The sequence below is a fragment of the Lipotes vexillifer genome, unplaced genomic scaffold (genome assembly GCF_000442215.2).
Source record: "Lipotes vexillifer unplaced genomic scaffold, Lipotes_vexillifer_v1.1 scaffold1451, whole genome shotgun sequence".
Lineage (NCBI taxonomy): Eukaryota > Metazoa > Chordata > Mammalia > Artiodactyla > Lipotidae > Lipotes > Lipotes vexillifer.
The window spans coordinates 570,166-590,312 of NW_006795096.1; the positions used below are offsets into that span (position 1 = coordinate 570,166).

The 20,147-nt window shown below is 52.2% G+C and overlaps 1 protein-coding gene across 1 annotated transcript in view; it reads left to right on the top strand.

Annotated features, from left to right (window-relative positions):
• The window catches only part of AMZ1 (archaelysin family metallopeptidase 1), a 19,717-nt gene extending 2,910 nt beyond the window's left edge, over positions 1-16,807 (top strand). The window contains 8 exon segments of the mRNA XM_007467420.1: positions 1-131; positions 1,269-1,418; positions 10,472-10,600; positions 10,915-11,060; positions 11,479-11,652; positions 16,280-16,654; positions 16,656-16,754; positions 16,757-16,807. The exon segment at positions 1-131 is cut by the window's left edge and continues 24 nt beyond it. Of these exon segments, the coding sequence (XP_007467482.1) occupies positions 1-131; positions 1,269-1,418; positions 10,472-10,600; positions 10,915-11,060; positions 11,479-11,652; positions 16,280-16,654; positions 16,656-16,754; positions 16,757-16,807 (1,255 nt within the window).
• Positions 16,808-20,147: the final 3,340 nt, after the last annotated feature.

Consider the following 20,147-nt stretch of genomic DNA (forward strand, 5'->3'; position numbering starts at 1 on the left):
GCTCATCCGCACGGCCCTCGACTGGCTCCTCAGCCGCCCTGAGGCTCCCGAGGACTTCGAGACCTTCCACGCTGCCCTGGCGCCCCGGAAGCAGAGCCTGGCTCGGAAGCACATTTACCTGCAGCCCATAGGTACCTGCAGCCCATGCATACCTGCAGCCTATGGGCATCTGAAGCCCGTGGGTACTGGCGGGCATGGGCATGGACCCCGTGGGGCAGCAGGTGGTGATGAGCTGGAGGGTGGCATCCTGGGCTATCAGGACACCCTGGGGGGGCGGGACGAGGGCCTAGATCTAGCATGAGGTGGGGATGTCTGTGCCCGGACCCCAGGCAGGACCTGATATTGAAGTGGGATGTGCTGGTGTGCTTGGGATTCGGGGGTGAGACTCAGCTCTCCCCCCACGCCAGCTCCACACTGTTCAGAAAGCCCAGGGCCTTGGGACCCCGTGGGCAGCATCACTGCCCTGTTCTACCCGCAGGTGCCGCCTCATCCACCTGTGCCGTCCTGGCCCTATCTGTTGAAGCCAGCGCTGTCCTAGGCACTGTACTGGCTGCTTCCTCTGTGGTGCGGGGTGCTGGGGTCAGGGTCACCCCACTTCATCGGTTAGGACACCGAGGCTGGGAGGGGTCACTCGACCTTCCCAAGTCACAGAGCTGGTGATTGGTAGAGGCAGGATTTGACCCCAGTGCCCTGCTCTTAACCCCGAAGCTGTACTTGGAGACACTGGCGGGGACTCGGGGACTCCTGCATGGTCCTCCAGCCCTCAGACTGGGGACGCCAGGTGTGAGGGGCTGTGCGTGGACCAAGGGCCGAGATGCCTCGGCCAGGCTCTCCGGGGCTTGCTGGCCAGGTGCTGGGGATGAGCGGGTGGGCCACTGGCTCTGCATGCCAAGGCAGGCCTTGCCCCACGCAGGCTCACTACGCGCCCTCCTGCCCCTGAGGACCAGAGGCCTCCTGTTCCATTCCCCCTGGCCAGTCGGCCATCTCTGTCTGTAGACTGCTTCGAAACTCCCAAACCATCCATGTTGTCTCCCCGCTGACAGCCAATCTTGTTAAAATGCGGGTTCTGGTTCCAGAGCTCTGGGGTGGGCCTGGGCACCTGCATTTCTAATCACTTCCTGGGCAAGCTGCTGGCCTGGGGACACTGCAGCCACTTTCTCGCGGGTGTCCTGGCTTCCAGCCTTGGTCCGTGTCCAGGGTGCTGGGCACAGGCAGATGGGGGCTCCGAGGAGCGGGCAGGGGGCCTGATGGCACTGCTCCGCCCCCAGATCTGAGCGAGGGCCCGGACCACCTGCGGAGCTGCACAGAGGCTTTCTTCCTGGGCCTGCAGGTCAGGTGCCTGCCATCGGTGGCAGCTGCGTCCATCCACTGCCCATCACGCCCCAGTCAGGACTCTGGCAGGCTCCAGCTCCACACAGGTGAGTGCGTGCGGCGTGGGCAGAGGTCAGGCCAGCGCAAGGGCAGGCGTCCGCCGCTTGGCAGAAAGCCCTTTTTGGAGGCAAAATGTGGGAGGGAGGAGCTTAGGAGAAGGAAGGAATCCCCCTGCTTTTCTTGGGAGAGGGAATATCTATTTCCCAGCCTCTAGAAAAGGAAGACTGAGGCAAGGGTTCCCTTCCCCGCTCAGAAGTGTCTGGAGACTGGACCACACAGCCCTCTGTCCACCGGAATACTCAAGGGCACACAGAGCAGGTGCTGCAGCCTTCTAAGGCCCCTCTAGCTTTTTGTCTTTGCAAAGCTCTCTGACCCCATCATTCCCCAGGGGGTCACTGGCAGCTGGAGAATGAGGCTGGGTTGAGAGGCGTAGATGAACTGGAGGCTCTCACATGTGCAGGAGACCCAGACTCAAGTTTAGGGAGGTCCCCAAGAAGGGGCTGGGGCTCTGTCTCTGGCTGATGTTGGATCTGGGATGAGTGGACTGATGTCTTCCATTAGTTGTGGGAAATTCTCAGCCATTATCTTTCTTCCAATACTGCCCCTGCCTCATTCTTTCCCCCCCTGAGGACTCCAATGGGATGCATGTCCATCCTCCTCACTCTCTTCCCCTTTCCTTGTATTTCATCCCAGTTTTATTCTCACCCTCCAGTTAACTAGTTCTATCTCTAGCTGCACCTAATATGCTATTAAACCCATAGATAGAGTTCCAAATTTCAGTTATATTTTTCAGTTCTATAGTTTTTAGTGGATTCTTTTTCAAATTAGCAATGTCACTTTTTAAAAATTTTATGGAATTATAATTGCTGTACAATATTATATAAGTTACAGGCATACAATATAGTGATTCATAATTTTTAAAGGTTATACTCCATTTATAGTTATAAAGCATTGGCTATATTTGCTGTGTCGTACAGTATATCCTTGTAGCTTATTTTACACCTAATAGTTTGTACCTCTTACTCCCCTCCCCCTATATTGCCCCTCCTCCCTTCCCTCTCCCCACTGGTAACCACCCGTTTGTTCTCTATATCGGTGAGTGTGTTTCTTTTTGTTATATTCACTAGTTTGTTGTTATTTTTTTAGATTCCACGTATAAGTGATACCATATAGTATTTGTCTTTCTCTGACTTATTTCACTTAGCAAAATGCTCTCCAAGTCCATCCATGTTGCTGCAAATGGCATTATTTAATTCTTGTTTATGGGTGAGTAGTATTCCACTGTGTGTGTGTGTGTGTGTGTGTGTGTGTGTGTGTGTGTATGTATGTATATATATATACCACATCTTCTTTATCCCTTCATCTGTCGATGGACATTTAGGTTGCTTCCTCCATATCTTGGAAACTGTAAATAATGCTGCTATAAACACTGGACCTCATGCTTTGGGTTTTTTGGATATATACCCAGGAGTGGGATTGCTGGATCGTATGGTAGCTCTATTTTAGTTTTTTGAGAAACCTCCATACTGTTTTTCACAGTGGCTGCACCAGTTTACATTCTCACCAACAGTGTACGAGGGTTCCCTTTTCTCCACATCCTAGACAGCATTTGTTATTTGTGTTCTTCTTTTTTTTTTAACGTCTTTATTGGGGTATAATTGCTTTACAATGGTGTGTTAGTTTCTGCTTTATAACAAAGTGAATCAGCTTTACATATACATATGTTCCCATATCTCTTCCCTCTTGTGTCTCCCTCCCTCCCTCCCTATTCCACCCCTCCAGGTGGTCACAAAGCACGGAGCTGATCTCCCTGTGCTATGCGGCTGCTTCCCACTAGCTATCTACCTTACGTTTGTTGGTGTATATATGTCCGTGCCTCTCTCTCGCTTTGTCACAGCTTATTTGTATTCTTTTTGATGTCACAGCTTATTTGTATTCTTTTTGATGACACACTCTGAGAGGTGTGAGGTGATAACTCATTGTGGTTTTGATCTGCATTTCCCTGATGATTAGTGATGTTGAGCATCTTTTCATGTGCCTGTTGGTCATCTCCATTTCCTCTTTGGAAAAATGTCTATTCAGTTCTTCTGCCTATTTTTTAATCAGATTGTTTTTTTGATGTTGAGTTGTATGACTTGTTTATTTATTTTGGATATTAACCCCTATTGGTCATATCATTTGCAAATATTTTCTCCCATTCTGTAGGTTGTCTTTTCATTTTGTCAGTGGTTTCCTTTGCTGAGCAAAAGCTTTTAAGTTTAATTAGTCCCTGTTTGTTTATTTTTGATTTTTGTTTCAGGAGGCGGATCCAAAAAAATACTGCTACAATTTCTGTCAAAGAGTGTTCTGCCTATGTTTTCCTCTAGGAGTTTTACAGCATCCAGTCTTACATTTAGGTCTTTAATCCCTTTTGAGTTTATTTTTGTGTTTGGAGTTAGGGAGTGTTCTAATTTCATTCTTTACATGTAGCCGTCCAGCTTTCCCAGCACCACTTATTGAAGAGACTGTCTTTTCTCCATTGTATATTCTTGCCTCCTTTGTCATAGATTTATTGACCATAAGTACATGGGTTTATTTCTGGGCTTTCTATCTTGTATCATTGATCTATATTTCTGTTTTTGTGCCAGTACCGTACTGTTTTTATTTATTTATTTATTTATTTATTTATTTATTTATTTATTTATTTTTGGCTGTGTTGGGTCTTTGTTGCTACACACGGGCTTTCTCTATTTGCAGCACGTGGGGGCCACTCTTCGCTGCGGTGCACTGTCGTGGCTTCTCTTGTTGCTGAGCACAGGCTTTAGGCATATGGGCTTCAGCAGTTGTGGCACACAGGCTCAGTAGTTGTGGCTTGCAGGCTCTAGAGTGCAGTCTCAGTAGTTGTGGTGCACGGGCTTAGTTGCTCTGCGGCATATGGGATCTTCCCAGACCAGGGCTTGAACCTGTGGTCCCCTGCACTGGCAGGCAGATTCTTAACCACTGCACCACCAGGGAAGTCCCCCATACTGTTTTGATTACTGTAGCTTTGTAATATAGCCTGAATTCAGGGAGTGTGATACCTCCAGCTCTGTTTTTTCTTTCTCAAGACGGCTTTGGCTGTTTGGGGTCTTTTTTGTTTCCATACAAATTCTAAAGTTATTTGTTCCAGTACTGTGAAAAGAATGCCATTGGTAATTTGATAGGGGTTGCTTTGAATCTGTAGATTGCTTTGGGTAGTATGGTCATTTTAACAATATTGATTTTTCCAATCCAAGAACATGGTTATATCTTTCCATCTGTTTGTGTCATCTTCAATTTCTTTCGTCAGTGCCTTTTTTGTTCTTCCAAAAGAGCTACAAAGTAGAAACACTTTGCATTCTTTTCAATACGAACAGCAAGATATTGATACCAAAATTTTACAGACATTATTAGTAAGGAAAATTGGAAACCAATTTCTCATATAATAAGAACTCTAATGTAAAATATTAGCAAATCAAATCTAGAAATATGTAAAATACATTACAACTCACTTGTATTTATTCCAGGAACGTGCGGGTAGTTTAACATTTATTTATTTATTTTTATTTTTGGCTTCATTATTCTCTCACTGTTTTTGTTTTTTTTCTTTTTTTTTTTAATCGAAGTATAGTTGATTTACAATGTTGTGTTAGTTTCAGGTATATAACAAAGTGATTCATTTATACATACATATATATCTATTTTTTTCAGATTCTTTTTCCTTATAAGTTATTACAAAATACTGAGTATAGTTCCCTGGGCTATATAGCAGGTCCTTTTTGGTTACTTACTTTATATATAGTAGTGTGTATATGTTAATCTCAAACTCCTAATTTATCCCTCCCGTCCTTCCCCTTTGGTAACCATAAGTTTGTTTTCTATGTTTCTGTTTTGTATATAAGTTCATTTGTATCATTTTTTTTAAGATTGCACATATAAGCAATATCATATGATATTTGTCTTTCTCTGATTTGCTTCACTTAGTATGATAATCTGTAGGTCCATCCATGTTGCTGAAATTTATTATTTCATTCTTTCTTATGGCTGAATAATATTCCATGTATGAATATACTACATCTTCTTTCTTTATCCATTCATCTGTTGATGGACATTTAGGTTGCTTCCATGTCTTGGCTATTGTAAATAGTGTTGCAATGAACAGTGGAATGCATGTATCCTTTCAAATTACGGTTTTCTCCGGATACATGCCCAGGAGTGGGAATGTGGGATCATATGATAGCTCTATTTTTAGTTTTTTAAGGAACCTCCATGTTGTTTTCCATAGGAGCTGCACCAGTTTACATTTCCACCAACAGTGTAGGAGGGTTCCCTTTTCTCCACACCCTCTCCAGCATTTATTATTTGTAGACTTTTTGATGATGGCCATTCTGACTGGTGAGGTGATACCTCATTGTAGTTTTGATTTGCGTTTCTCTAATAATTAGTGATGTTGAGCATCTTTTCATGTGCCTTTTGGCCATCTGTATGTTTTCTTTGGAGAAATGTCTATTTAGATCTTCTGCCCATTTTTCGATTGGGTTGTTCTTCTTCTTCTTTTTTTTATATTGAGCTCTATGAACTATTTGTGTGAACTATTTGGAGATTAATGTCTTGTCAGTTGCATAATTTGCAAATATTTTCTCCCATTCTGTAGGTTGTCTTTTCGTTTTGTTTATGGTTTTCTTTGCTCTGCAAAACTTTTAAGTTTAATTAGGTCCTGTTTGTTTATTTTTGCTTTTGTTTTCTTTGCCTTAGGAGACAGATCCAAAAAAATACTGCTATGATTTATGCTTTCCTCTAGGAATTCTATAGTATCTGTTCTTACATTTCTGTTTTTTTGTTAGAACCGTGCTGTTTTGCTTACTGTAGCTTTGTAGCATAGTCTGAAGTCAGGGAGCCTGATTCCTCCAGCTCGACTGTTTTTCTTTCGCAAGATTGCTTTGGTTGTTCGGGGTCTTTCGTGATTCCATAAAAATTAAAAAATTTTTTTTCTAGTTCTGTGAAAAATGTCTTTGGTAATTTGATGGGATTGCATTGAATCTGTAGGCTGCTTTGGGTAGTATGGTCATTTTGACAATATCGATTTTTCTGATCCAAGAACATGGTATGTTTTTCTGTCTGTGTCATCTTTGATTTCTTTCATCAGCATCTTATAGTTTTCAGAGTATAGGTCTTTTGCCTCCTTAGGTAGGTTTCTTCCTAGGTATTTTATTCTTTTTGATGCAGCAGTGTCACTTCTTAAAAATTTTTTTAAAATTTATTTATTTATTTATTTGGTTGTGCCAGGTCTTAGTTGCAGCAGGCGGGCTCCTTAATCGTGGCTCGAGGGCTCCTTAGTTGCAGCACGTGGGCTCCTTAGTTGTGGCATGTGAACTCTTAGTTGCGGCATGCATGTGGGATCTAGTTCCCTGGCCAGGGATGGAACCTGGGCCCCCTGCGTTGGGGGCTCAGAGTCTTAACCACTGGACTGCCAGGGAAGTCCCAGCGTCACTTTTTTCATCATTCCCAGTTCCCGGCTAAAATTACATTTAGCATTTATATCTGTGAGCATAGTGGCTTTATAGTCTGTGTCTGTGAGTCCAGCATTTGGAGCGCCCATGTGGCCAGGCACCTACGGGAGCTGACGGCCTGGGCCGCCCTGATGACCCCAGGAGTACAGCCTTCCTCTCCCGGGTGCGGCGGCCCTTCGGGGTAGCAGGCGGAGCAGGGGCTGTGTCATCAGGGTCACCTCCCCATCCCCCATCTCAGAAACAGCTCAGCTTCATCTCTTGGGATTCTAATCTACTCCTTGTTTCTAGTTTCTCATTAGGTCTCTGGTGTTTTAAAAGTCCTGTTTATTGAGGCATAATTTACATCTAGAGAAATTATTCCTTCCGGGTGTAACCGTTCTGAGTCCTGACACACACACACACACACACACACACACACACACACACACACACGCATCACGTAGCCAAGTGTGTAGAACAGCTTGCCTCGCCCCCACAAGCCTTCCCCCGTGCCCCCCTGTAGCCACCCGTCCCCCACCTTCAATGCCTTAAGAAGCTGTCCTCTGTGTTTCACTCGGCTTGTTTGGTTATCTTGTGGTGGCGGGTAGTGTGCTGTTACAGCTGGTGTTGAGTTTCTGGGGCTGACAGGGACTACTGGCCGGGTGGGTGCCGTCCCAACGGTGGCGTGCCCCTTTCTCTGTCCCAGACTGCAGACTCGGTCCCTCGCTGGGCACAGCCCTCCCCCGCCCCCCCCCCCGAGGGTCTGAGCGGGGCCCGAGGAGCAATGGCCGGCCTGGGCCCCGCCCCTCCTGCCCCGTGCGGCGCCACCACACCTGCCGTTGCTTCCGCCCAACTCGGGGGAAACCCAGCATCTGTCCAGCTGCCCCAGGGGCTGTGGTGCCGGGGTCCGGGTGTCCGTCTCTGCTGACTGCTGAACAGACTGCTGTTTACCCCGCCCTAGGCTTCGTGGGCCGCTGGGAAGGAAGGGGGCCCGGGAGGGCTCAGCAAGCAGGTGGCGTGCAGAGGCTATGAGAGGTTGGATTCCCGTGGTCAGATTGCGTGGTTTAGACGGCTGTGTTCGTTTCCTGCGGCCGCTGTAACGAAGCACCACAAACTGGGTGGCTTAAGACAGCAGAAGTGTATTATCTCACTCACGGTCTGGAGACCAGAATTCTGAGACCAAGGTGTTGGCCGGCCCTGTCCCCTGTGAACGCCCCGGGGGACCCCTCCTCACCTCCTCCACCCCTGGTGGCGGCCGGCGGTCCTTGGTCCAGCCTCGGCCTCCCATCATCACGTAGCTTGTGTCGCTTCTCCTCTTAGAAGGACCCCAGGCGAATTGGATTAGGCCCACCCTACTGACCTCACCCTAACTTGATTACATCTGCAAACCCTGTCCCCAAGTAAGGTCACATTTCAAGTACCGGGCATTACGACTTCCACATTATCTTTCTGTGGAGACACAGCTCAACCTGTAACAATCATCACTGTCAGTGTCACCTTAAGAGCTAACATCCGTTGGTCTCTCCTCCAAGGTCTCAGCCACTCGTCCCAAGGTCACACCTGGACCTGGGCTGTCCGGACAGCAGCCACTGGCCACATGTGGCTACGGAACACACAGACGCACACCCGCACTGAACACTCGGCATGAAAAACTATGTAAACAACCTTACTCACTTTTTCGTTTTATGGTACGTGGGCCTCTCACTGCTGTGGCCTCTCCCGTCGCGGAGCACGGGCTCCGGACGCGCAGGCTCAGCGGCCGTGGCTCACGGGCCCAGCCGCTCCGCGGCACGTGGGATCCTCCCGGACCGGGGCACGAACCCGCGTCCCCTGCATGGGCAGGCGGACTCTCAACCGCTGCGCCACCAGGGAAGCCCCTACTAACTTTTTAATACTTGATGACATGTTAAAATTTGGATACGTTAGGTTAAAATATGTATATTATTAAATTCAGTTTGATGTTTTAATTTACTTTAAAATTAGTAAAACAAAACTCAGTCACACATTCGGGTCACACTGTTTCTACGGACAGTGCTGGGCTAGGCCTTGTCATGACCCGCAACTGTGCCATCTCTGCAGTGGGGCTTTCAAGCATCTCACTCTCAACGCCCCCCACCCCCCGACACTTCCCGCCGTCTCTCCAGTTTCCTGCTAACGGTTCCTTGATCATCAGGTACAACCCGCTGGTCCTTCCCCCGTCTCGCTGTCTGGATCTGCCTCCTGCCCTGACTTCTACCCTCCCGGCTCAGCCACCCTCTTCCCCTCCTGTCCACACCTGGGTAAACCCGACTCCTGTCTCCCCGGCAGCTGAACGCGACTGGAGAAAAACGCACCCTGCGGTGGTCCCCTCGATGCACGACTGTAGGCCCGAGGGGTCCTGGCTGGTGCCCGGCGCCCCGGGCCCTCAGGTCCTCTCCTTTCTCTTCTCTCTGACAACGACCTTGCTTTTTTTTCTTTGCTGAGCAAATACAGGCAAAGGGGGACTGCCAAGCTTCCCGCACGGCGGCTCCCCGCCTGCTGCATCCGTGCTCCCCGTCGCGGGCTGTTGGCCTCGCTGCCCTTCACGGACCCTGCCCTCGCCTGCTCCCACCCACCCGGCAGCTCTCCCCGCCGCCCCCCCCTTGGACGGACGAGCTGCTGCGACTCCTCCCGTCTTAACACGCTCTCTGGCCTGCTGTGCCCCTCCAGCTGCCACCCTGCTTCTCAGCTCCTTTCTGTAGCCACAGCCCTTGGAAAAGGTCTTTGTCTCCTGGGTGTATCGCCTCCCCTCTCGCTCCGCCCCCATCACTCTGAGACCCTCCTGGTCGTGGACCTCGAAGCCGCTCTGCCTGTTCCCTCGGGGCTCCTTTGCACCCCGCCGGCCCCGGGCTCCATCCCCCCGCCTCAGCCGCGTGTCTACACCCGCGCTCCCGGGAACTGCTGTAACCAGTTACTTAGCAGTGACTTAGCAGCTTAAACGACACTCGTTCTCTTACAGTTCTGAGGATGGAAGTCTCCCAGGACTAAAATCCAGGCACCGGCGGGGCTGGCTCCTTTGGGAGGCTCCGGGGAGACCCCGTTTCCTGGCCTTGCAGCCCCTCCTCCTCCAGAGCCGGCGCTGTGGCCCCTTCAGCTCTCTCTGACCCTCCTGCCTCCTCTCGTGAGGACCCTGGTGATTCCATCGGGTCCAGCTGGGTAATCCAGAATCACCTTCCCACTGGGAGACCTTTAATTTAATCCCATCTGCTCGCTTCTGCCAGGTGAGGAACACACGCACAGGTCCCGGGGATGAGATGCCACATCTTTGGGGCCATCAGTCAGCTGCCCGAGGCTGCAACGGCTCTTCCCACGAACACCGGTCTCATTGGCCCGGCTGCCTTTTTGGTGTCCCCACTTGGACTACCCTTTCCAAACCTGAGCGCTTTCTTCCCCCCGAGGCCCAGGCCCGTAGCCCCCGCTTCACATGGTGCAGCTTGGCTGCTGAGTTTTCGGCCTCAGCCTGAGTTTTTCATGGAATGTCACTAACTTGCGTCCTACTGTGGGACGAGTTGGTCCCAGGCAGAGGAAGAGGGGGATGGGCCCGGAGAGGGGGGCCAGCCACCTCCTCACTGCCCGCTCTGGCCCTGTCCCCGCAGACGGCATCCTGTCTTTCCTGAAGAGCAGCAAGCCGGGCGATGCGTTATGCGTGCTGGGCCTCACGCTGTCCGACCTGTACCCCCGCGAGGCCTGGACCTTCACCTTCGGCACGTTCCTTCCAGGGCATGGTGAGCCGGCACCTGGGGGCCTCCTGCCTCAGCCCCGAGGCTTGGGTACAGGGCCTGGAACACGTGGGGACATCGTCCCCTCCCTGCTTCTCCCGGAACCCCTCCTGGGGGAGAGAATGGGCATATATGGAAACGCTCTCTTGAACCTGCAGCCCCAGTTCTCGCCCCTCCTGGGCCAGGGGCTGTCTGCCTGGCAAACGCGCTGGCGGGGCGGGGCCTTTAGGACCTGTGCATCCTGAGGAGTGGGGGCTTTGCCCGTGGGCTCCCTGAGCTGAGGCGACTCCTGGTGCCTCCGCTTCTGTGCCTCTCCCCAGAAGTGGGCGTCTGCAGCTTTGCGCGGTTCTCGGGGGAATCCCTGCAGCAGGGGCCCAGCACCCCTGACCTGGCCCCCGAGGCACCCCTGCAGGACAGAGGCCGGACCGTGTGCTTCAGCGCCCCGGGGATGGTCCAGTGCTGCAAGGTGGGTGTTGGGGTGCTGCCCAGGTGGCGGGAGGAGACGGGGGACAGGAAGAGGAGGGGCTGCTGGGGGTTCTGGCGAGCTCCAGGAAGATGCTAGGGTGTGGAATCAGACAGAAGGGCGTGAGTGGACAGCCGTCGAGCCCTGGGTCCAGCCAGTTACGCTGTCCAGTCCTCACGGTGCTGAGGACCATCCCTCACTTTAGGGACTCTGGCCACTTAGGCTCAGAAACGCCAAGTGCTTTGTCCAAGGTCACACAGCTCTCAAGTGGCAGGGTTGGGATTTGAGCCCTCGTCTGTCTGACACCCAAACCTCCATGCTCTGAGGCCCCCAGAGCTGACCACACCAGCTTGCCTTTCTCCCCGCACCCAGGGGTCCCGGGGATCGGCGGGTGGCGGGCTCCAGGATGCTTCTCCCTCAGGTCACGTGCCACGAGCTCTGCCACCTCCTGGGCCTGGGGAACTGCCGCCGGCTCCGCTGCCTCATGCAGGGCACCCTCAGCCTGGACGAGGCCCTGCAGCGGCCCCTGGACCTCTGCCCCATCTGCCTTCGGAAGCTGCAGCACATCCTGGGCTTCAAGCTCGTGCGTGGACAGGTACAAGGTGAGTCGCGGGCAGGGGGAGGGCTGAACAGGTCTGCGGGTCTCGTGGGTCCGGCTGAGTCCTCCGCCAGGCGCCTGGCCCAGTGCTGGTGGCTGTCACCACAGGGGCGCACGGCTTTTATTTCCCAGGCAACCCTAATCAGAGCCGGTCTTTACTGGGCGCTGACCGTGTACTAGACCCTGTCCTAGAGCTTCCTGTACTCGGGCCGCTTCTGGCATCACCAAGGGGCCTTCCCCAGCATCACTTTCTCCCTAATTGGCTCACAGCCCCTCCGGAGGAGGAGGCGGAGCCAGACGAACCAAGAATCACAGTGGAAAGGCAGGCGCTGCTCTTAATCCGGCCCCGCCCTGCGCGGGGGCTGAGCCAGCGCGGCGATGCTGCCCTCTGCTGTCCGCACGAGGCACTGCCGGGGAGCTGGGCCCAAGAGGGACCCTAGGGAACCGGGCCCATGTGCTCCACTGCAGGGAGAAACCTTATCCCACGGGGAAGTTCGTTTGCAGACTCAGAAACTTTACTCTGAGTTCACAGTTCAAAGGCAGGTGGTGGTTATTTTCTCTTTTTAAAAATCTTTTATTTTTTTTTAAATTGAAGTGTAGTTGATTTACAATGTTGTGTTGATTTCTGCTGTACAGCAAAGTGATTCAGTTTTTTTTTATATATACACACATACATTCTTTTGTATATTCTTTTCCGTTACGGTTTATCCCAGGATATTGGATATAGTTCTCTGTGCTATACAGTAGGACCTTGTTGTTGATCCATTCTATATGTAATAGTTCCAAACTCCTCATCCAACCCTCTCCCACCCCCCTCCCCCTTGGCAACCACAAGTCTGTTCTCTACGTCTGTGAGCCTGTTTCTGTTCTGTAGATATGTTCACTTGTGTCATTTTTTAGATTCCACATATAAGTGATATCATATGGTATTTGTCTTTCTCTGTCTGACTTTTCACTTAGTATGATACTCTCTAGTTGCATCCATGTTGCTACAATTGGCATTATTTCATTCTTTTTTTATGGCTGAGCAGTATTCTATTGAATATATGTACCACATCTTCTTTATCCATTCATCTGTCAGTGGACATTTAGGTTGTTTCTATGTCTTGGCTTTTGTAAACAGTGCTGCTGTGAACGTAGGGGTGCATGTATCTTTTTGGATTAGAGTTTTGTCTGGATATATGCCCAGCAGTGGAATTGCTGGATCATATGGTAATTCTATTTTTAGTTTTCTGAGGAACCTCCATACTGTTTTCCATAGTAGCTGCACCAGTTTACCTTCCCACCAACAGTGTAGGAGGGTTCCCTTTTCTCCACACCCTCTCCAGCATTTGTTATTTGTAGACTTTTTAATGATGGCCATTCTGACCGGTGTATGGTGATACCTCCTTGTAGTTTTGATTTGCGTTTCTCTAATAATTAGTGATGTTGAGCATCTTTTTATGTGCCTATTGGCCATCTGTATGTCTTCTTAGGAGAAATGTCTATTTAGGTCTTCTGCCCAGTTTTTGATTGGGTGGTTTTTCGTTTTTTTTTTTGTTATTGAGTTGTATGAGCTGTTTGTATATTTTGCGGTACGCCGGCCTCTCACCGCTGCGGCCTCTCCCGCCGCGGAGCACAGGCTCCGGACGCGCAGGCCCAGCGGCCATGGCTCACGGGCCCAGCCGCTCCGCGGCATGCGCGATCCTCCCGGACCGGGGCACGAACCCGCGTCCCCTGCATCGGCAGGCGGACTCCCAACCACTGCGCCACCAGGGAAGCCCTGTTTGTATATTTTGGAGATTAAGCCCTCGTCGGTCGCCTCATTTGCAAAAACTTTCTCCCATTTCATAGGTTGTCTTTTCGTTTGATTTATGGTTTCCTTTGCTGTGCAAAAGCTTGTAAGTTTGATTAGGTCCCATTTATTTATTTTTGTTTTTATTTCTATTGCCTTGGGAGACTGACCTAAGAAAACATTTGTATGATTTATGTCAGAGAATGTTTTGGCTATGCTCTCTTCTAGTTTTATGGTGTCATGTATTATGTTTAACTCTTTAAGCCCTTTTGAGTTTCCTTTTATGCATGGTGTGAGGGTGTGTTCTAATTTCATTGATTTACATGCAGCTGTCCAACTTTCCCGGCACCACCTGCTGAAGAGGCTATCTTCTTCCCATTTTATATTCTTGTATCCTTTGTCGAAGATTAATTCACCTTAGGTGTGTGGGTTTATTTCTGGGCTCTCTATTCTGTTCCATTGATTCATACGTCTGTTTTTGTGCCAATACGACACTGTTTTGATTACTGTAGCTTTGTAGTATTGTCTGAAGTCTGGGAGGGTTATGCCTCCTGCTCCCCTCCCCACCCCCCCTCAGGATTGCTCTGGCAATTCTGGGTCTTTTATGGTTCCATATAAATTTCTGGATTATTTGTTCTAGTTCTGTGAAAAATGTCATGGGTAATTTGATAGGGATCACATTAAATCTGTAGATTGCTTTGGGTAGCGTGGCCATTTTAACAATATTAGTTCTTCCAATCCAAGTGCATGGGATATCTTTCCATTTCTTTGAATCATCTTTAGTTTCCTTTATTAATGTTTTATAGATCTCAGCGTAGACTTTCCCCTCCTTGGTATTTTAATTTTGTGGTGCAATCTTAAAAGGTATTTTCCTTTTTACATTCCCTTTCTGATAGTTCATTGCTAGTGTAAAGAAATGCAACCACTTCTAGTAGTTTTTGTGTGGAGTCTTTAGGGTTTTCTATTTATAGTATCATGTCATCTACACAGAGTGACAGTTTTACCTCTTCCCTTCCAATTTGGATACCTTTTATTTCTCTTCCTTGTCTGATTGCCGTGGCTAGGACTTCCAATACTATATTGAATAGAAGTGGTGTGAGTGGGCATCCTTGTCTTTTTCCAGATTTTAGTGGGAAGGCTTTCAGCTTTTCACCGTTGAGTATTATGTTGGCTGTGGGTTCGTCATAAGTGGCTTTTATTATGTGGAGATATGTTCCCTCTCTACCCACTTTGGTAAGAGTTTTTATCATAATGTTGAATTTCATCAAATGCTTTTCTGCATTTGTTGAGATGATCATGTGGTTTTTGTCTTCTTTTGTTAAAGTGGTGTATCACATTGATTGACTTGCACATATTGAACCATCCTTGTGAACTTGGGATGAATCCCACTTGGTCGTGGTGTATGAACTTTTTAATGTGTTGCTGGACTTGGTTTGCTAATATTTTGTTGAGAATTTTTGCATCTATAGTCATCAAAGATATTGGCGTGTAATTTTCTTTTTTGGTGGTATCTTTGTTTCTGGTATCAGGGTGATGGGTGGCTTCACAGAATGTCTCTGGGAGTGTTCCCTCCTGTTCAGTCTTTTGGAAGAGTGGTAGTGTCTTCTTTAAATCCACCTTTGGATGAAAATACCAAGTTAAAAAAGTTTTTTGTTTGAATGAAGGCATAGGCCCACCAACAAAACAGCTTGGGCTTAATTTTAAGACCCAAAGTTTTAAGCCAGACGCTTTAAGTGAATTGCGTTGTGTCTGAGGTTCTGGGAAGCCCGTCCTCCTCTAGGAGATGGTCACCTTCTGGAGCCCACTGGGTCCGGGGGCTGGACTCGGGGGAGAGGCTCTTGGACAAGCAGGAGTTTATGATCCGGTGCTTGTGGAGGGGTTGGCTCTCCGTTTCTAACGGGCTCTCAGGCTGCTGCTGGTCGGGGACCCCAGGCTGGGGACCCCTGAACACGGGGCTGGGCATGTCCAGGTCAGAGCTGCCTCCCGGCCCGGGGCTCCCCTGAACGTCTCTGGGGTAAACAGCGCGTCGAGGGTCCCCTCCTCAGCGCCCCCGTAGGGTGGGGCCTCTGCTGCCGACTGGCTGCCGACGCTCAGCAGGATGTGCCGGGCGAGGGCGTCACCGTCGCACGAGCGCCCGCCCCACCGAGCGCAGGGCTGGGGGCTTGGTCGTAAGCTGTTCATTATCCTCGTGTGCGTGTAAGGTGAAGGGGGGCAGCCGCGGCCTGCAGGAGGTCTGGGGTTTCTCACCGCTTCCTTTCTTGGGGTCTTGCTCGCCTATCGGATCCGAACTTTCAGGCCCTTCGTCCCCCTCCCCTGACGCGTGCCTTCCCGCGACTCCTAACCTCGAGGGGGGCGCCCTGGGCCTGCTCTGGATCTGGTTCCATCAGTCAGCGGTGTGCTGGTAAGCGCCCTCTAAGGAAAAAGCCTCGATCGGGAGTATCTGCCAGTTTCCATTGTGTGAAGACTCCGCCACGGCCGGCTCTGAGCCATCACGGAAGGCGAGTGGGGAGGAGGGGGGCAGTAGCTGACCGGGGGCGGCTCCGATGCCCGGATGCACCACGCGCAGAGGTGCTAGTGGGATGTAGGAAAGCCATGATTCCCTTTGCTTTGAACAGAGTGTGAACAAGTCAGCTCAATTTATCCACGAATAACGGTCAGGCTTGCAAAGCTCCTGCAAGTTCGCCGTCTTTAGAGGCCCCATTCCGAGGGCCCTTGTGGCACCAGACTGCCACTCGCCCTGGGTCGTGGGCACAGTGGGGTCCCCTCGGGAGAGGGGCTGGGTCTCCTGGCGGCTCCCTGGCGAGGGAAGGGGCCGGACAGGCCGACTCGGCCCGCGTCTCTCCCTCGTAGAGACTGTACACCCGGACGCTAGCGGCGGCGGGGACGCGGCCTGGGCCGGCGGCCGGGGAGCCATCCGTGTCGGAGGACACCCTGCCCCGCAGCGCGGACTCGGGCCTGTGCGGCGACAGCGACCCGGAGCCGGGCGGCGGCCTGTCGGAGCCCCTGTCCCCGGGCGCCTGGAGCCGCGCCTTCCCCGCGGGCCCGGAGCTGGAGCCCGAGGACGGGCGGGGCTCCCTGGCGGCCGCGGAGAGCCCGAGGCCCTGGCGGAGCACGGGCGCTGGCATCCAGGCCCTCGAGAGGGACGCGACCGAGGAGCTGGCGCGGGCGGACGGCGCCGTGGACGCCCCGGCCCGCTGGGACCTGTTCACGGGGCGGCTCCCGGCCCCCCCGGCAGGCCCCGCCCCGCGGCCGAGGCAGCGCGGGGCTGCGCCGGGTCCTGGGCGACTCGCTCTCTTCCCTCGGGCGGAAGCTGAGCGCTGCTCGCAAACCGTCAGGGCCCAGGCGTCCCCGCGGCGCTGGAAGGCGGAGGACAGTTAGCACGCGGCTACGTCTCGTCCCCAGGGCGCTGTGGGCCCGGCAGCGGGCGGAAGGGACGGTGTCTCCGGAAGCGGAAGGCCATCCGTCTGCACGTGGACCCCGCACCCCCAGCCGCAGCCGCAGCCTCGCAACGCGGCCGGGTGGGGGGCAGGGTCCCAGGCACCCCGAGGGCCGTCCTCGGGGGTGGGGGGGTGGGGGGGGCGCACCCGACCGCACGGAGCAGGTGCCGGGCAGGCCTGTCTCTCCTGCGGCCTGGGGCTCTGCTACGGCGAACTCAGATTGCAAGGCCCCAGCGTGGGTCCTCTGCTCGAAGGGGGTCAAAGGGGGTCTTGTTGCAACCTACAAGGTCCCCCGCCTCCCCCAACCCCAAGCCCATAGAAAGGGCCCCTTTCTGCGGCGCTAACCGCGCTCTGACCCTTGGAACTTGGCGTCTCCCCGAAAGTTCCGGGTGGCCACCACCTACCAGACCACGTGCCCAGAGATGGGCCACTTCTTGTGACGACTGTTGCGGGAAGGGAGGGTGTCCTGTGTGCAGGTCTGAAGGTGCTGCTGCCTGCCGTGACTTGCAGAGGTGAAAGCAAACCACGGCTCCATCCTCAGGACAGTTTTCGGACAAAGGTGGCCTGGACCCCAACACCAGTGAGGGCAAGGAGACGAGAGTTTTGTTCAGAACACCTGTGTCTGTGTTTTTTGGTCTAGTTTGACCAGCTGCTGAGAGAACAAGTGATTTAGATGTTAAAATATCCATCACCCCAGTAGAATTGTCTGTCTTCCTTTAATTTCGTCAAACTTTGCTTCCGGTTCTTTGAAACTCCTTTATGTGCAACACACACATTTGACTGTTAGGTTTTCCTGACCGACTGACCCTGTTTTCATTATCAAATATCCCGGGCTGCTGCTCATGAGTCCTGGGGAGAGATGCTCCTCGTCCGGACAGCAGAGCTCCCGCGGAGTGATGGGTAGTCGCAGCTACTTTCCATCTGGAGAGGGGCACGAACAGGAACAGCTCCTACATTTCGTGCATAGCTTAGACAGTTTGGGGGGGCCTTCTAAGAAAAACAGTACAAACTACAAATATAGAATCAGGAGGGTCGCCCCCCCAAGCAAGGACGCCTGAAGCCTCCTTGTGATGTAGGTTCCAGCCCCAGAAAGATGGAAGGGATGAGACCATCCTGAAAATAAAGCGGCAAGGATGCAGCTCTTCAGACCCGCATTCTCTCTCTCTCTTTTGGTTTTTTCCTTGCCGTACGCGGGCCTCTCACTGTTGTGGCCTCTCCCATTGCGGAGCACAGGCTCCGGACGCGCAGGCTCAGCGGCCATGGCTCACGGGCCCAGCCGCTCCGCGGCACGTGGGAGCTTCCCGGACCGGGGCACGAACCCGCGTCCCCTGCATCGGCAGGCGGACTCTCATCCACTGCGCCACCAGGGAAGCCCCCGCATTCTCTTTTTCATGGGGTTGAAGATGCACCACAAGGATCCAGAGGTAACTGATGGGGGGAAGAGGACGAGCCAGGCTCTGCAGAAAGTGTGCTGGGGCCGACCCCACAGAGAGCATGATGGAGGAAGATAAGGAGGCCTCGGTGTCTGTCACTGTGAACAAACCACTCACCCCTTAGTGGCTTAAAAACCCCAGCAACCTATCCAGCTCAGAAAGCTGCAGTGTGGACAGAGCTTGGTGGGGAAGGTTTACCCCTGGGGCTGGGCTGGAGAGTCCCGCTCTAGGACGGCTCACTCACGGGGCTGCCGTGTGATGGCCGAGGGCCAGGGCCTTGGTTCTGTCCGGGTGGCTTGGGCTTCCGTGTAGTATGGCGGCTGGCGACCAAAGGAGGGATTTCCTGGAGTCACGTGGAAGACGTGTAGCGTCTCAGGACTCAGCCATACTCTGTTAAGGCCGCCTGAAAGGCTCACCCAGGCTCACACACAGGGAGGGGATGTAGATCCCACCTCTTCATAGGGGTGTGGTGAGGTTCTGGAAGAACTTGGGAGGTGAGAAAACATTTATGAAAAACCTGCCCCAGTTAGCATTTGCTGCTCAGATTGGCCATCATACCTGCGACAAAATCTTACCTGTTTTGCTTCTGCAAAAGATTAACGACTGGAATGATGTAAGCACACACACAGGTGACAGAGAAGAGCCTGGCTCAGACTGAGGGAGGGAGCTCAAGGGGGTCGTTACGAGATTCTCAGTGCCGCCTGTCTGCCACCGTGGCCTTTGGCTCCCAACTGTGACGGGTGTCCCAAGAAAGCATTCTGAAGCGGGGAGGGACAAGCCACTTCCTCCTCGGGCTTCATCAGTTGCAGATGGAGGACACTTTTTAAAGACGGCTGCTGGGAGGAAAATTTTGAAATTAAAACGTTTAGGAGCAGAGATCATAGCTTCCTTCCTCTGCTCAAATGTCAGCCCAGGTTCTGCCCCTGCTGGGGGTGGAGAGCAGTTGGGGACAGTCCCCAGGGAGCGGCTTTTGGCAGAGGAGGGGATAACGAATGCCATCTCCCATAGCAAAGTCACGGCTCCCCAAGTTCAGGCTCAGACGTGGTACAGCTGGGCACCTTAATGGGGCTGAGCTGAAATAGCTTCGGATAACCGTTTCCGAGAAACAAGGGCCTGGTTTTTACTTGTGCAAAAGCACCAAGTCAGTGTCATCTCATCTCGTGCTTTCTCATCTCCTTATCTGTCAAAGGCCCCCCTGCAAGTCAGGAGAGGTCTCCGAGCTTTCCCACGGACCCTCTCGGAGCCCCTCACTCTCTGGTGGGACTGGGTGGAGGGGCTTGAATGGAGCTAAAAATACGTTGGGGTCGTGGCGTTGTGTCACTGTTCCCGTGTGAGATGGGGCTGGGACATCCACGCGCGCCTTCAAAAGTAGCCTCCACACGTGTGGAAACTGCGTCCTGTTAGGGGGAATGGGAAGCAGGGCCCTGGTCAAGAGGTGGCAGGCCCTCCTCCTGCCTCTCATTCTTCCCCCTCTTCCTCCCCAAAGCCCAAACTCATCATCGGAGGGAGCGGAGGACCGTTCTCAACTCCTTCCTCCCCACCTGCGGGGCAGGAAAGTGGGATTAGCCGGGAGCCCCTCCGCCGGCCCCCCTGTTTCCAGAGCCTGGGTCGGGGGAGGGATGTGGGCCTGTTAATACTGTCCCGTGGGACATCTGATTCAGACCTTTCTGGGAGGAAAGCGATCTCTGAAAGGGCTTAAAAAAATAAACACACAATAGCTTAGCCAAGCAGCTAATATTAAAGCAAAGAGTCCAAATTTAGATCCCACCAAGTTCAAAGGAGCGGCTGTAGCATTCCAGGGACACGGACACACACACACACACACACACACACACACACACACACACA